Source organism: Hevea brasiliensis, chromosome 2 (genome assembly GCF_030052815.1).
Source record: "Hevea brasiliensis isolate MT/VB/25A 57/8 chromosome 2, ASM3005281v1, whole genome shotgun sequence".
Classification (NCBI taxonomy): domain Eukaryota; kingdom Viridiplantae; phylum Streptophyta; class Magnoliopsida; order Malpighiales; family Euphorbiaceae; genus Hevea; species Hevea brasiliensis.
The window spans coordinates 103,028,516-103,043,455 of record NC_079494.1 but is presented as its reverse complement, the minus strand read 5'-3'; the positions used below and the strand labels follow the sequence as shown (position 1 = coordinate 103,043,455).

Below are 14,940 nucleotides of genomic sequence, written 5' to 3'. Positions count from 1 at the left end.
AAAAAATGAAAGACTATCTTTTTCTCTGACCCTAAATTAAATAACTTCCTGAAAAGTAGAATTTCTAAGAAGTAATTCATTTCAACCAATCAATCCCTAGCTCACTAGTGAGTGGCACCGTTTCATTTTTCATCTTAAAAAACAAAAACTAAAAACCCTATTATAAGATGGGCCGCATCATGAGAAGGGATTAATGCGCAGCCATTAAAGCAATACAAAAAAACAAAATTTGAAGGAAAAAGTAGCCAATCCATTGCTGGTTACAACATTTTTTTTAAGGTTTAGAAATACCTAACATTGTAAAATCTAATCTAACGTTTACATGCAATATGTTGATCAATGTGGATCCCAACCAGCTCCAATACCCACATAAAACAAATTGAATAATCCAGTGATGGACTAGTTTAATATGCTTTGACAAGTGAAAGGACTCATCTACAAATAAAATTCAAGGACTTCCTGGGTAGTTGTCCCCTCTAAAGGGTGTTTCCTTCATGTGGTTGTTGAAATTCAATATTGATGATGGGTAAAAAAGCAAAGGGGGAAATTTTTGTTACAAATATAACCACCTCCAAAATCAAAACTGTCATGAGAGGCAACAAAACGCAACCTTTCTACACAATTACTAAGAAAAACAAATAATACAAAGTAAATTTGACAAGGCACAAAATCATCATATGGGCAAAGCCCATATCACAACTAAATGCTGTAGAATTTATAGGTCTTGTTATCATCTCGTGTTCAATTCCACAACTGTGAGCTTGGTTCCTTAACTGAAACTCAACATGAAATCCCTTACTAGCCCAATAATAATGTCCATGCAAAACTATATCCACAAGTGCTCCCTCCGATACTCCCGCACAATAACAGGGACACTTGTTGGTGGGATCTGCAGTAAGAGCGAATAAAATATAAGTTTGGAGGATATATTCCTTCCACACTAATGAAAATACAAGGAACTAGTTAAAACAAAAGGTCAATGAAATGCCTATCATGGTTAAGATCCACCAAACTTAGCCTCAGGATCTCATGTGAATAATAACTATTTTGAGTATTATTGTCCTAGCTCTGAAGTTACAGTATCAGGTACTCAAATAGATATTTGATACCTAAATGCACCTTACTATTGGACTTAATTGCACCAACCGTCCCTGAACTTAAGGGATTATTTCATTGCTATCTTTGAACTTCAATTTCTTAAAATAAAATCACTCAAAACTTTAGTTTTATTTCAAAAAAAGTCACTTTTACCTGCAATATCAGGTTTACCGGTTAAAAATATAAAAATTTTTGCCCCCATTTTGCCCTCTCTAAAAAATAATCTTACCTGCAACCTCCTAGAGCTCCTGATTCATGCAGGAACCAGTCCTGCAATTAGTGCAATGGCCAGTTTGCCTAGCCCTCATTGCATAGCGTCACTCTGCGTTGCCTGTGGAGAGGTAGGGTTGACGCTAGACACCGGCAAGCTTCTCCTCGTGGCATCACTGGTCCTGGATCCCACTCCAAAACCACATCACCTACAGCTAAGACATCCTAACCACAACACCGCTGGGCAGCCGACCACCTGCACATTTTAGAGGTGTGCCGTGGGCAGCCAGTAGTAGAGCCTCATTTTGGCATGTTGGAGCTTGGGACTATATTAGGTTCATGGATGGTGCTAGGGTCCACCAAGTTTACAAAATCATTGAGGGCTATTCACTTAGATCTGGTGCGCTTGGTTCATAGTTGTTTGCCTTCTGCAAGGTTACTATTATCGCATTAGGTACTCTTATTAATTCATTTGGCTTTGTTTTGTATATTATAATCGTGATTGATTACATATTGAATAATCCAAGCTTTGTTTCTGTATGTGTGGGATTTGCTTAATAACGGGTACTAAAAATTGTTAAATCACAATTCACAATCTTCAACTTGTAGAAGAGGGAATGAAATGACAAAATCAGTAATTGTATAATTGACAGATTAAGGATTGAGGAAGAGTGCTAGGCTTGCTCCTCTATAATGCAACACCTATATCAATTTCATCTGACCCACTTTTCCTTGCTTTATATTTCATAGAGAAGAGGAAGAAGAGAAACAATGAGATCCAAAGAAAGAGATGGAAAGAGTATTGGAGAGAGATAATCACCAGATAAGAGGTTCTTGTTTGAGTTTTAGAGGTTCTAGTTTTTCCATTGAGGATTGAGTTTTCTCATTCTTGCTTAAATTGGTTTATTTGTTGGTTCTATCAGGGAAGTATTGCAACCCTTGCTTGCTTTTTGTAGCCTTATTGCTCTTCCATTGAAGTTGAGATTTGGCTCTTCTCTCTCTCTCTCTCTCTCTCTCTCTCTCTCTCTCTCATGTGTGTTGCTACTTCATGTATTTTTACATTGCTGTTGGTATTTGGCTTCGTTGAATGTTAGTCTTCTGGTTTTCGTCATTCACACTCTCAGCCCCCGCACCCCTCTTCACGCAATTTTCTTCATTATTTCTGTGCAAAGAGGTCTTAGGTGTTAGCTTGTTGCAAATATTTCTTCTACTTCCTGAGACTGTGTGTTCTCCATATCATTATCTCTGCTTCACTTTGCTTGATCTTGCAGCTCTGGCTTGATTTTGTGGTAATTTTAATGGCTTGTGGATTTTAGTTGCTAGTTTTTTTCTCTTGGTGGGGTTCTTTTCTATTAACTTGTTATAGTTTCTTTTTATTTTTGTTTTCTTTATGGGGTATTCTGGTTTTTTTTTTTTTTTGCTTGTTCCTATTTTGGGTTACTTGGCTGTTCTCTTTTGGTTCTCTATCCTAGGTTCTTTTGCGACTTGTTCTTATTATTCTCTTAGTAATTTTAATTAATTTTTTTAGCTTATTTAAAAAAAAAAAGTGAAGTTAAGAGAGAGAAAAAAAGAGAAGGGGGCAAACTAGTAATTTTCTTTGAGAGATGGATAAAATAGTAATTTTATATCTTTTAACCATTAAACTTGTTATTGCAGGTAACAGTGACTTTTTTGAAATAAAATTAAAATTGAACGATTTTATTTTAAGAAATTAAAGTTCAAGGACGGAAATGAATTAATCCCCTAAGTTTAGGGACAGTTGGTGCAATTAAGCCCCTTAATATTGCAAGCAGCTTCAAGTTCATCTGTTCATGGTAGGTTAAAAAAAGCTAGCATGAGCTACACTTATCCATTCATTGATGCTTTCTAAATGCATATGCATTTACTCTCAGAACTTGTACACTAAATAAAATCTCTCCCTTTACCATAGCAGTAGCACCATATTTGCAAAATAAAAATCAAGATCTACCTTGCATAGTTCTATGAATTCACATTGGCAAATAGCTAAATAGCTAAACCAAGTTTATATGACATCAATTGCACAAAATATTCCAAGGAAAAGTTCAAAATTATATCTTGTGGTTCAAAGCTTAACACCTTTTCAGTGGGGCTGTGCGCGATTCCTAAAGGTTCCGAAGCAAACCGAAGAATCGTACTAGAATTGAAAAAGAACAATTACTGTAAGAACCAAATTGAACTTATTTTTACTGTTTTGGTTTTGATTCTTCATCAGAAATCGTACCGAAACAAAACCGAAGAATCAATTTCACACAATTTATTTAATACATTTTTAAGATGTACTTTATAATTTCACTATATATATATATATATATATATATATATATATATATATATATATATATATATATATAACTTAATTTATCTCAAATTATAAGTGCATATAATTCAATATTATTTTTTATTTTTCAAACTTTTTAAAATAATTTTAGTATTAAATACATTAAATCATCTTATAATCCTCAATTATATGAGTAAGTTATATGTTAGTTATATAATATACCCTTTAATTCTAATTATATATATATCTTTTATTTAAATACTATATAATTAAGAAATAAGTAAAAGATAATATACAGTTCTTATTAAGGAATATATTTTTTATTTTAATATTATTATTCTAATGCTAGTATTATTTTTATTGTTGTTTTCATATTAGAAATTTAAGATTATATTTTCTATTTTAAAATGATGAACACAAGAATATTATAGTTTTGAATGTAAAAAATCAAGACTTGAAATGAAATTATGACCACAATTGAATAAAAAAAGAACAGAAACCATATTCAAACTGCTTAGAACCAAACTGGAACCAAAGTTTAGCTTCAAGTCTGATTCCTAAAATTAGAAGAATTGAAGGTTTGGCTCCAGTTTTGGTTCTGGTTCTTGGCTAGAACCATAATGGAACCAGAACCAAACACCACTACTTTTCACTATAGAGACTTTTTTTAATTATTTCAATACATGTAATTTTCATATTTTATTATTTTAGTACTATTTTTGGCTAATATCATTAAAACAATACGTACATGGCATAAGCACAACATATACAGAAATTAAGTTTGACTACCATGCATGTGGCACCTGTGGATGGTTGAATGACATCACATTGATGTTGTTTTTTTTCTTTTTCTTTTACAATTACAAGTTAATCTCTCAAGTGAAAAAGTGCTAAACCACAGGGTTTTTTTTAATACTTCTCCAGCTACTTCTGCTCGATTTCTTGTGGAGTCAAATTCTCATCAGTATGATTCAAAGGAATGCCACCCCGCGCCCCACCCCACCCCCCAACCCCCACCAGCCTAAATGATATCAAGGGCCTAGTAATTTATAATTTTTATATTACCCTAGAAAATACAACCAGTCAAGATTCCTAGTGCCTACATGCATCCTATACATTACAGGCTAGAAAAGAGAGAGTGGTACATTACAGATTTCATGAGTATCATATCATTTATTTTGATAGTTTTGGTCATACTATGATTCAATATCAATTTTTTAAACTATGTATTACAAAAAATTATGCCACCCATAATGTTGATCACGCAAACTAACAACAATAAATTTGCAACAATATAACTTACCATGCCATAATCGGTGACAATCATAGAGATATATTCTAAAGGAGTGGCATCATACCTGTCAGAATATAACATCCATATAAGTCATCACCATTTATAAAAATAGATTTGTCTTTCCATCTTTTTTTTCCTATTCTTTTTGTCATAGAACATATAGAAGCTTACATCAAATTTAAAAGCTGAAGATTTTCTTTATTAGCCAGATTATCCACGTAATTTACATCCATTCTTCCAGAAGCCTTTGCAATGGCATCTGGATCACCTGCAGCAAATTGAAGATACTCTGTTACAATTGTTTCCAGAACAAAGCATATGGAATCAGTTGAGAAAGAAATATAGACATTGGTGCACATGGTAACGCAAAATACCTAGTTCATTGGAGCATATTGAATCCAGTTGAACCCTTTCATGAAACTTATATGCTTCACAGCATATTAACACTGGAACACGGAATGCATGAGCAACCATAGCAACACATGCAGTTCCAACCCTCGAATAAACAGTTCCATTGGACAATACTGAGGAAGCCCCAAGAAATACTCTAGTGACTTCATGCATGATATAAGAAACTGCATTTATGTGAGTATATGTACAATTCAGGCCCTTTGCCACCAGCCTACGAAGTAAAGCTTGGCCTTCAAGTTTAGGGCGTGAGTCCACTATCACAACCCTGAACTGTTTCCCAAGCTCATGGGCATATAACAGAATCATCTCAACAACACATGATGATCCATACGTAAGAAGAACATCCCCGTCCCTGACTTTTGAAGCAGCATGTCTAACTATCACCTTGTCAGCAAGTACTATCTTCTCATTTATGAAACGATTGATATCTGAACAAAGGGATTCTTTTGCTTCTGATTCAGAAAGACTTAAAGGCAGCTTTGCAATACGATTCTTCAAAAACCTAATTGCATTTCCCATACTCATAGAAAGTGGTCGGCATTCAATCAAAAAGGAAACATAACTACCAACTTTTGCCGTTAAATCCCTGGTAAGAGATTTTTCTGGTGGTGTGGAGTAGTCTTTAATGACTTCCTGAAATGCCTGTAGCATTGCAATACAACGAGCATTACCTCCAGAGATATCTCCCGCCAAATACTGTAATCCAACCTGACAAAATTGCATAATTGCACCATTAAACAGGCAGAATTACACATCCCTACGTCAATATCATAAAATGGTGTGAAAGCCTATAACATGCGTGTACTTAAAGTATTTATATATTTCTTCACAAGAAAAAACTAGATAATTTTTCCATCACTTCACCACATCTTTCATCTAGTTTCCAAAATATTGTTACTGCCCATTTGATATTTATTTTAATGCCTCATAGCCTTTCAGCAACTAACAGAGGGAGAAAAAAAAAAAAAGGCCGACAAATTCATGAATTCCAAATTACAGGGATTACTAGGCAGATATGAGGTGCTCAACATAGCAACCTCAAAAATTCAAATACAGAACCTACAAAAAATCTGAACGTTCCAGAGATATACACTCCTAAAATTTAGATTTCATTATTGAGAAAATCATTCTCCAAAAAGGGTTTATGGCCCATACAAGTGATTAATAGACCAGGCATAAAGCAGACAAAAAACATATGCATCTACTACCTAATAAGTTGCAAGATACCACTGATCAAGGAGCATTTTTGCATTGGCACCTGCTAAACAGACTTCTCTAACATGTTCCAAGTGCAATAATAAATTTGGAAATGCTTATAGGATATAATATTAGATGACACTGACAACACTGAAAATCCACATAATAGAAAAGGGGGAATTATTCATTAGATTAGCATTTAGAGGTGTGCACACTTTTCATTACAGCCATATGTTAGTTCATTAATTTCTAATATCTGTATCTGTGTTATGCTGCATTTGTTCCGGAGCTTGTCAAAGCAAAAGTAACCGTAAGTTAGCACTCAATTTTGGAGTTAATAGTTTGATAGTTGATGAATTGAATTAGAAAGTTTGACCGATGAACTGAACATAACTAGTTACCTAATTGAAGTACTACCTTGTAAACAGCAGGATGCATTGGATCAAGTAGGAAAAATTTTGACTCAAGATCAGGAAGCTGGCTTCCACGCTCATACTGAGGCAAGTGTCGGAACAACTCAACCCTATTCCTAGCTTCAGTTTGATTGACCACTGCACGCTTTTTAGCCTTTTCCACTCGATTTTTATCATCAAATTGCATGCGTGGAGGAGGGACTTCTTTCTTCCTCTCTTTCTCTGGTGGACGATCTACTCCTTTCCTGTCAGAAGCTGCAACTGATGTTGCAGCAGGAAGAGCATCTTTCTTTCGTGATGGTTGCTGCTTCACAGGTTTACTGGTCGCTGCTCCCTCAGATGAGATAGCAGGTTTACCGGTGGCTTCTCCTGATGAGTTAGGAACATGAAATTCAAAAATTATTGCATAAATTGTACTAAAAATGTTCATGCAAGCATGTGGTCCAAAAGGATAAGTAATAAATGTGAAACAACTTAACTGCTGAGCTTATTTCAAATTGAGCTAATTAATACTATGGTAGGATAGAAAAGATTGTTTCAGAACATCTAAAATATAAGAAAGTTGATCTTTCAGACCTTTTGCAGCAGCTTTGGCAGCTCGTTGGGATTCCTGCAAGGCACGTCTTTCAGCCTTTGTTGTTTTAGCTTTCAATGGCTTTGAACTTGATTGTGATTCAGTTTGCAGCTCTGCACCAGCCACTCCACTTTTTTCTGCAATATTTGGTCCTGGTTAAACATTCAGCAAAATATTGAAACAACAAATTCCCAACCTCAGGACAAAACCAGCACAGAGATCAAAGCCAGATAAAGAAAAAATAAACATATAAAAACTTTGAGAAGTTTTCACTCATATGTAGCCATGCAGCTAGCTACCAAGCTATCAGACCAGAAATCAAGATCCATAATAAGAACATTAACAGATTTTAAACAACAGTTAGCCTGACCAAAAAGATTAATTTATCACCTATCAGTATGATTTACCAGTTTCCTGAATGCTCTTAAAGGACACAGGGATCTCAAAAGCATTGCAATAACTAATATTTTTTACTTAAAAATTGTAAATGGGACCATTGGGGAATTCTCTGCCCCAAAAAACAGATTAGGACCTAATTCTCATCATGGAATCAAATAACGGCCCCGTTACGTAACGTAACGGCCGTTATTTACAGGTTTTAGAGGAGCCCGTTACCCGTTAGGACGTTATTTACAGGCCTATTTTGATTTGCAGAATAACGGCCGTTATCAATGTGACAGAATTTGTGGGCTGGTGGAGGGTAGAAATCACATGATTTCAGCAGTCCAAAATAGTCCAAAAACCACCTAATCTCAGTCCAAAATGGCAGATAATAATTCAAAATAATAATTCAGTCCAAACTCACTGTTTACTTCAATAATGCTCCATTCCCTAGTCTCCACTTTCATAACTCATTTTCTCTTAGTTGGAAACAAAAGAAAGCAGTGGCAACCCCTTATAGATGATAACGTCTTTATTTGATATATAAATGCTTAGTATATAGTTGTATATCTTAATTTTATTTATTTCTACCAATATCTACTCATTTTATGAACTTTGCAAATTTTTCAAAAAAATTTGCGTAGCGCCAGGCCGTTACAGGGTAAAGGCCCGTTTTCGTTACCTGTGACAGTGACCACGATTTAAAACCATGATTCTCATACAAACCAGTTACTCCTATCGCTCTGTTGAAGATAAAGGCATTCTCCAATTAAAATCACTATACACTTGGAAAGGAAAAACAACTCCTGAAATCACATTTATCATATAGAGAATTGTGGATCACCCACAGTGTGTGGAAGACTAGAAGTGATGTAGATTCCTTTCACCAAGACAGATGCCATATAAAACACATTAGCATTAACAATTTAAAAGCTTTCAATCACTTGGGAACAAAGTTCTCTTTTTTTTGCCCCCTCTAGGATTGGGACAACCGTGGTGTCATATAAGCCCAAGACACTGCACAGATGCTAGGTAGCAAGTAATCACAATGAAAGCCTCTACTCGTTATGCAGGAGCTCGAGTTCAGTTACATGCCAGTGAAAGCCACAGTAAAATCACCATTAAGGAGTAAAAAGTATGCGCACAAAATGGACAATAACCACTAATCATATCGTGATTTGAAAACGAGAAAAAAAGCAAATAAGGATTACCAGGTACTTCAACAGGCTTTTTCACTTCAACTTCCAAAGTCTCCGATGACTTTATCGACGTCAAATCGAATCCACCACCAGGGAAACTCGAGGCGAACTTAGCAGAGTTGCTCCTGCGAAACCAACCAGGAGACGATTCCTCCGAAAATTCTCCATCGCCGATCCTACTTGAAGGCGAGGTCAGCGGCGGCGACGCTCCAAGCATCGAATCGGTCGGGTTGTAGCTGCCCACCACCGCCACACGGTCGCCGCCGGGGATAGGTCGGCGGAAGGCCGATGTCTCTGGGACAGGGAGTGGCGAAGTGGCGCGATGAGCAAGGTTATCAGAGAGGTGACGTGGCGGGGGGATCATAACTGGAGATAAGGAGTTGCCCGCAGGAGAATTGGAAAGCGGCGGCGAGTTAGAGTCAGGCGGCCCAGACTGAGTCCGAGCAGGCGGCGGTGGCTCATTGGGAGTGAAGAATCCGACCTGGCGGACCTTGGGAACGGCACGCCAACCTCTACGAGCTTCCATGGAGCGTGAATATGAATCACCAAAGCTTCAGTTGTTGTCGTTATTGATAATACTGATAACAGGAGAGGAGTCGATAAGAGTCCATTGAAATGAAAACTAGAGCTTCATGGTTATGGAATTGTATTGAATTTGGCAAACAAACGCATCGTTTTGGGAGGCAAAACGATTAGGGTTTTGTAGAAAGTTGGCCAAAATAGGAAGGTGAAGAATCAATGAGTTAGGCTTACGATTCTATCTGTGTCAAGCACGCAATCAAATTCAAAGGTGATTTTCTGATTCGTGTACTGTGGAATGTGATTTATTATTATTATTTGTTTAATTTAGCATGATAAAAATTATAATTTAGTCTCAAACTTGTATAAATTTTATTCTCTGTTATCCATATTCATCTCAAGTTATAAAAATATATTTTGATTAATGATTTATATTTTAAATTTTCATAATTCTATAATAATATTTAAATTTTATTTTTTCAAAATATAGTATTTCAAAATATAGAATTACCTTTTTTTTTGGTAGGATTTACTTTTTATTTTTTAATTGCAAATTGCTTTCTTGTAGTTGATATTAATGCACTGAATTTATATATTTTATATTAAAAAAAATAAAAACACCAGCTTTTCAAAAGTAATTTTATAATATTACCGAAATTTTATATAGGTAAAATTATATGAAATGATAAATTAATAAATGGTTTATAGTAAAATTAATTATTTTTACTTTTTTTAAAATTTATTTTAAAAATAATTATATTTTTTTTAGATTTAATAATTATTTCTGCTTTACCCATTAGTTTATCATTTCGTGTAAGAATGCTTAATGAAATATTCTGTGGTAGTATTTAATTTCTCCAGAACCAAAGGGGAAACTCTAAATAAACTAAGAAAAAAAATCTAATGTGATGATGAAAAATAAGAAAATGACCAAAAAAAAATGTCCTCACTTAGTAATTGTACTTTATAACATGTTGTTCCAAAAGCATTAAATATCCATGTTTGCAGGGAAAGAAAAATCAACCACTGCTTAGTGATGAGATTTTATCTTCTGCTACTCCATGAGAAGCATATGTACAACAGGACCAGAGTGAGTAAGAGGATATGGTGCTGAAGACACAGAACAAGTAATTCCCACTAATTAGGAAAATTTTCTGTTCTGATCTGTGACAACAACTACGTGATATCAGGGTAAGCTTTCTGGCGGTGGCTGCAGTTTCAGCTATTGCAGTTTCTCAGAGTAAAGAGAACTCTTATGCAAAGCACTCAGGTATTACTTCCATGGCTTCCCAAATATTAACTTGTTGTTTATAGACCTCCACGGGTTTTGTTTTTTTCTGATCTTTTTGTTCTGGTGATATTTGTTAAGGGAAAGATGTATCGAGACTCCAACAGATTGAAGAGGAAGTAAAGCATACAGATAACTCATCAATATCAGTACTCTCTCTCTCTCTCTCTCTCTCTCTCTCTCTCTCTCTCTCTTCTTTCTGTTACAGAACAAGAAGTTGAATGATACTGATATAATAAGGAATCTAGTAAAAGAAATTGAACAGATGCAAGTAACACTTGACAGGAAATTGTTTGAGCTTTATAGTCTAAAAGAACAGCAATCTTACATTGCCCAGTTGCGAAAAAACTTGGAGGAGAAGATGAAGGAGATGGACATGCTTAATATCACCTTTAATTCTTTGTATAATAAGATTAATCATCTGCAGAAAGAAATAAAAGAGGAAGTCTCGGCGGAAAAGCAAGTAAAGGTGGCAAAAGAGATGATAGAGAAAATTGAGAGGAAAATGAATGCCAATGAAAGCCATTTGAAGGTCCAATTGATGATGCTTCAAGAAAAAGTTTCTGGATTTCAAAGAGATGAATTCTCTTACAGAGATACAGCGATTGTGGAGAGAATGAAAGCTCTCAAAGATGTTGAATTAGAATATTATGAGATGAGGAGGAAAAATAAAGAACTTGAGTTGGAAAAGAGGGAACTGGCAGTTAAGTTAGTTACTGCTCAAGCAAGAAAAACTTCCCTCTCCAACTTGACAGAGGTAAATATAATTTTAGCTCCATATAGATACAATGAAAGCTTGAGCATGTATGTAGGTATATCTACGCCTTACATCTGTAGAATAACTTCTAATATTCTATCTTTTCATGCACTTCCAACAAATTAATTGATAATTAACATTCTTGGTGACTTGAAAATTTTACAAAGAACTAATTCTTGAAGCTTCTTTGCATTTATCTATGTGTTGTTTGAAACTGCTGCAGAGCAAAAGTATTACCAAGATTGAGGAGGAAGTAACTACTTTGAAACTTCACAATGAGTACCTTTGGAATCAAGTAGAGAGATTGCAGAAGAACAGATTCAGCATGGTAGAAGAGCTAGTATACCAACGCTGGCTGAACACTTGCTTGAGATATGAAATCCAAAACTATGGAAGGAGCCCTTCAAAATGGGACCTTATTAGCAAAAACCCAAACCAAAAACCCCATGAGAAATCCAAACAACTTCTGTTGGATGACAGCAATTCCTCGCACCACTCGTCAACTGAGAGTGATAAAAATGACAGTACTAGTACTACTGAAAGCTCTTCAAGTAGCCAGAGAAAGTATAAGGAGAGTTTCGTTTACTGACTCTGCTACAACTGTTATCTCAAAATTTCAAGCGTTGCCAGATTTAGCTAAAATTTCTAGCCACAGGGTCTCCAGCTCTGGATCAGAATTGGCCAAAGAGGATGTACAAGAGTTCTCACTGCCAGAAACATCTGTTGTAAAGACTAGCAGTTTAATTGATGCTAATGAGCAGCAGCCTCTCGGGAAGACCAAATTAGACAACAGGAAAAAAAATGCATACACAGAGAAGGATAAGCAACATTCCAGGATTCCTGATATACTTACTACTGAAAATAAGGTTGATAATGATGTCCACGTTATAGTTGTTTTCTTCATATTTGGATTCATATTAGTTGCTTGTTTTCTGCTCCTTGCTGCTGGGGTTCACCAACATCCACTTCTGTATCCGATTCGTTGATCGAGGATTGTAACAACTACAGTGGTATACGTTGATCAAAATAAAAAATTTCTAAAGTTATGAATTTGCTCATTAATTGGTTTTGAAAAGCACAGCAATTGTAGAATCCTTTCCAGGCCGATTCAAGCAACATAACAAGACCTTCAGGGATTCTTTTTCCAGGCCGGGCCAGATGGGCCAGGACCAAGACCACCTTAAAGCAGGGGAAAAACTCAAGAAACCAATCTTGTTATTGAAAAAGAAAAAGTCAATAGGTCACACGCAGATCTAGGAGTTGTAAAAACTTGATCGCTCCACGTGTGCCCTTGTATGTCTCCAAAACCCAGCCCTCTTTAACACCTGTCCCCAGCCCTTTCCGCCATCAAACCCCTGCCCATCTCTTCTTTTAACACTTCCCTCTCTCTGTCTCTCGTCAAGTTTCCTATCATGGCTGACCGCACTGCTCCCCATAGAACTTCAAGACCTTCAGCCACAACCAACACCTCCACCTTTCTACGTAAACTGCAAGCTCATGCTCCCAACTCAACCCAACTCTTCAGTTTCTTGACCCTCCTCATCTCCGGTTCCATTCTTCTCCTCCTCACAGGCATCACCGTCACAGTCACAGTTCTTGTCCTAATATTTTTTGCTCCTTTGATCATCGTTTCCAGCCCTATATGGGTACCCGTTGGAATCCTCCTCTTTCTTTCCGTGGCCGGATTCTTGTCTGTTTGCGGAGTGGTGGTGGCATTTGTGGGTGGATTATCATGGATGTATAGGTATTACAGAGGGATGAACCCACCGGGTTCGGACCGTTTGGATTATGCCCGCAGCCGAATCTACGACACGGCGAACCATATGAAAGATTATGCCAAGGAGTATGGTGGGTACCTCCAGAGCAAGGTAAAGGATGCAGCTCCTGGTGCATGATGAGGTGGTGATGAATCGGGTCAGATTTGTGGTAGGAGTGGATTTTTGATGAAGTGGGTGTTCCTTATTTTTATCTTTTTTTTTTTTTTTCCTTCTGGTGTCCATTTAGAAAATGGAATTTATTATATTGTTTGGTTATTTATTTATAGCTAATTATTGATTACTGTTTTTGCTTGGAAGTAATTTGGATATATTTTCTTGGTGAGATTCCAATCAGGTCTTGTATTAGCACAACTACCCAAATCAACAGACCCTCTCTCTCAGGCACAAACACTTAACCCATAACAACACTACTCCAAGTCCGCTCTGAAGCAAGGCCTCGCCTTTAAAAAAATTTCAAAGCTCATCCTATGAATTAGTAAATGGTCATCTAAAAACAAGTTATTAGGCTTTGTGAGGAACTAAAAGTAAGAAGAATATGATAAAATTCCAAGTTCTTATTATAAGGACAATCAACAAATTTTCTTATAATTATTGATCCAAATGATCATCAAAGCTACTTTAGATGCAATCTTAGACATTTTCGAAATATTTTGCATGCTATTTGTTCACTGACTAAGCAAGCGATTGTTAGTTTTATCACTTGATGGAATACTTCAGAGATAAAAGAACAATCTAAAGTAGGGATCATTTCTTTAAAATTCTCTTTTATTTATTTAAATCAGTAGTTAGATTTTTTTTTTTTTTTTTTTTTTAGGTTATATTCAATTTGAGCTGAATTTATAAGAGGTTTCTCTTTTGTCCAACTCACTAGCCTAGTGCTGGAGCTCAGCATTTGCAGGCCCAAGCTTTTCATCAAGCCCATAATAGGCCCAAGCTTTCCAGCAAGGCCATAATCAAAACTAAACTGAAAAACCAAATCAAATCTAACCAAATTGATCGAATGCTCACTAAGTGAAACGTTATTATCTCTAGGGGAGAGCAATTTTCGATTTAAATCAAAAAATAGAACCGAACTGAGTCAATTCGGCTCAATCGGTTTAGTTTTAAAATTCAATCAGTTCGGTTCGGTTTATAATTTTTGATAATTTCGGTTAATCGGTTCGGTTCTGTTATTTTCATAAAAAATAAAAAAATGAACCGAACCGAAATTATTAATATATATATCAAGGAAATCAAAGAAAATCGAACCGAACCCTAAGATTTAGGTTTGATCAGTTTAAAATCGAACTGAACCCAGTTGAAAATCAAATGCTCAATTTATAAATTTCGGTTTGATCGGTTTAAAACTGAACCGAACCGATATTTATCAGTTTGATTCGGTTTGACTTTATCTTACTAATCAATTTAGTTCGGTTTTTAAAATTTTTTATTTTTGATTTTGGATTTTATCAATTCGGTTCAGTTCGAAATCGAACCGACCGTTTGTACACCCCGAATTATTTCATAGCATGTGTAACGCTTA

The 14,940-nt window shown here is 35.8% G+C and overlaps 3 protein-coding genes across 6 annotated transcripts; 2 read left to right on the top strand and 1 right to left on the bottom strand.

Annotated features, from left to right (window-relative positions):
- Positions 1-447: 447 nt before the first annotated feature.
- On the bottom strand, positions 448-9,894 carry LOC110646861 (uncharacterized). Of its 4 annotated transcripts, none has more exons than XR_009144295.1 (8): positions 9,089-9,894; positions 7,499-7,648; positions 6,927-7,291; positions 5,276-6,020; positions 5,073-5,169; positions 4,911-4,965; positions 1,328-3,113; positions 448-889 (listed from the first exon to the last, which is right to left on the bottom strand). XR_009144295.1 is itself a non-coding variant. In XM_021800435.2 (7 exons), exons 1-7 carry the CDS (start codon positions 9,600-9,602, stop codon positions 827-829), a joined length of 1,989 nt encoding a protein of 662 aa, XP_021656127.2. In that variant the 5' UTR covers positions 9,603-9,892; the 3' UTR covers positions 448-826. The 4 variants fall into 4 exon arrangements, 2 of the variants coding, with proteins under 2 accessions (XP_021656127.2, XP_057992869.1); XR_009144296.1 differs by having other exon boundaries at positions 7,499-7,633; positions 9,089-9,893; XM_021800435.2 differs by lacking the exon at positions 1,328-3,113 and having other exon boundaries at positions 9,089-9,892.
- A 1,147-nt stretch (positions 9,895-11,041) lies between these two features.
- LOC110646866 (protein CHUP1, chloroplastic) lies at positions 11,042-12,690 on the top strand. Its single transcript, XM_021800439.2, has 2 exons — positions 11,042-11,640; positions 11,864-12,690. Exons 1-2 carry the CDS (start codon positions 11,149-11,151, stop codon positions 12,227-12,229), a joined length of 858 nt encoding a protein of 285 aa, XP_021656131.2. The 5' UTR covers positions 11,042-11,148; the 3' UTR covers positions 12,230-12,690.
- A 318-nt stretch (positions 12,691-13,008) lies between these two features.
- LOC131168740 (oleosin G-like) lies at positions 13,009-13,714 on the top strand. Its single transcript, XM_058136906.1, has one exon. The coding sequence runs from the start codon at positions 13,053-13,055 to the stop codon at positions 13,533-13,535; it is 483 nt and encodes a 160-aa protein (XP_057992889.1). The 5' UTR covers positions 13,009-13,052; the 3' UTR covers positions 13,536-13,714.
- Positions 13,715-14,940: the final 1,226 nt, after the last annotated feature.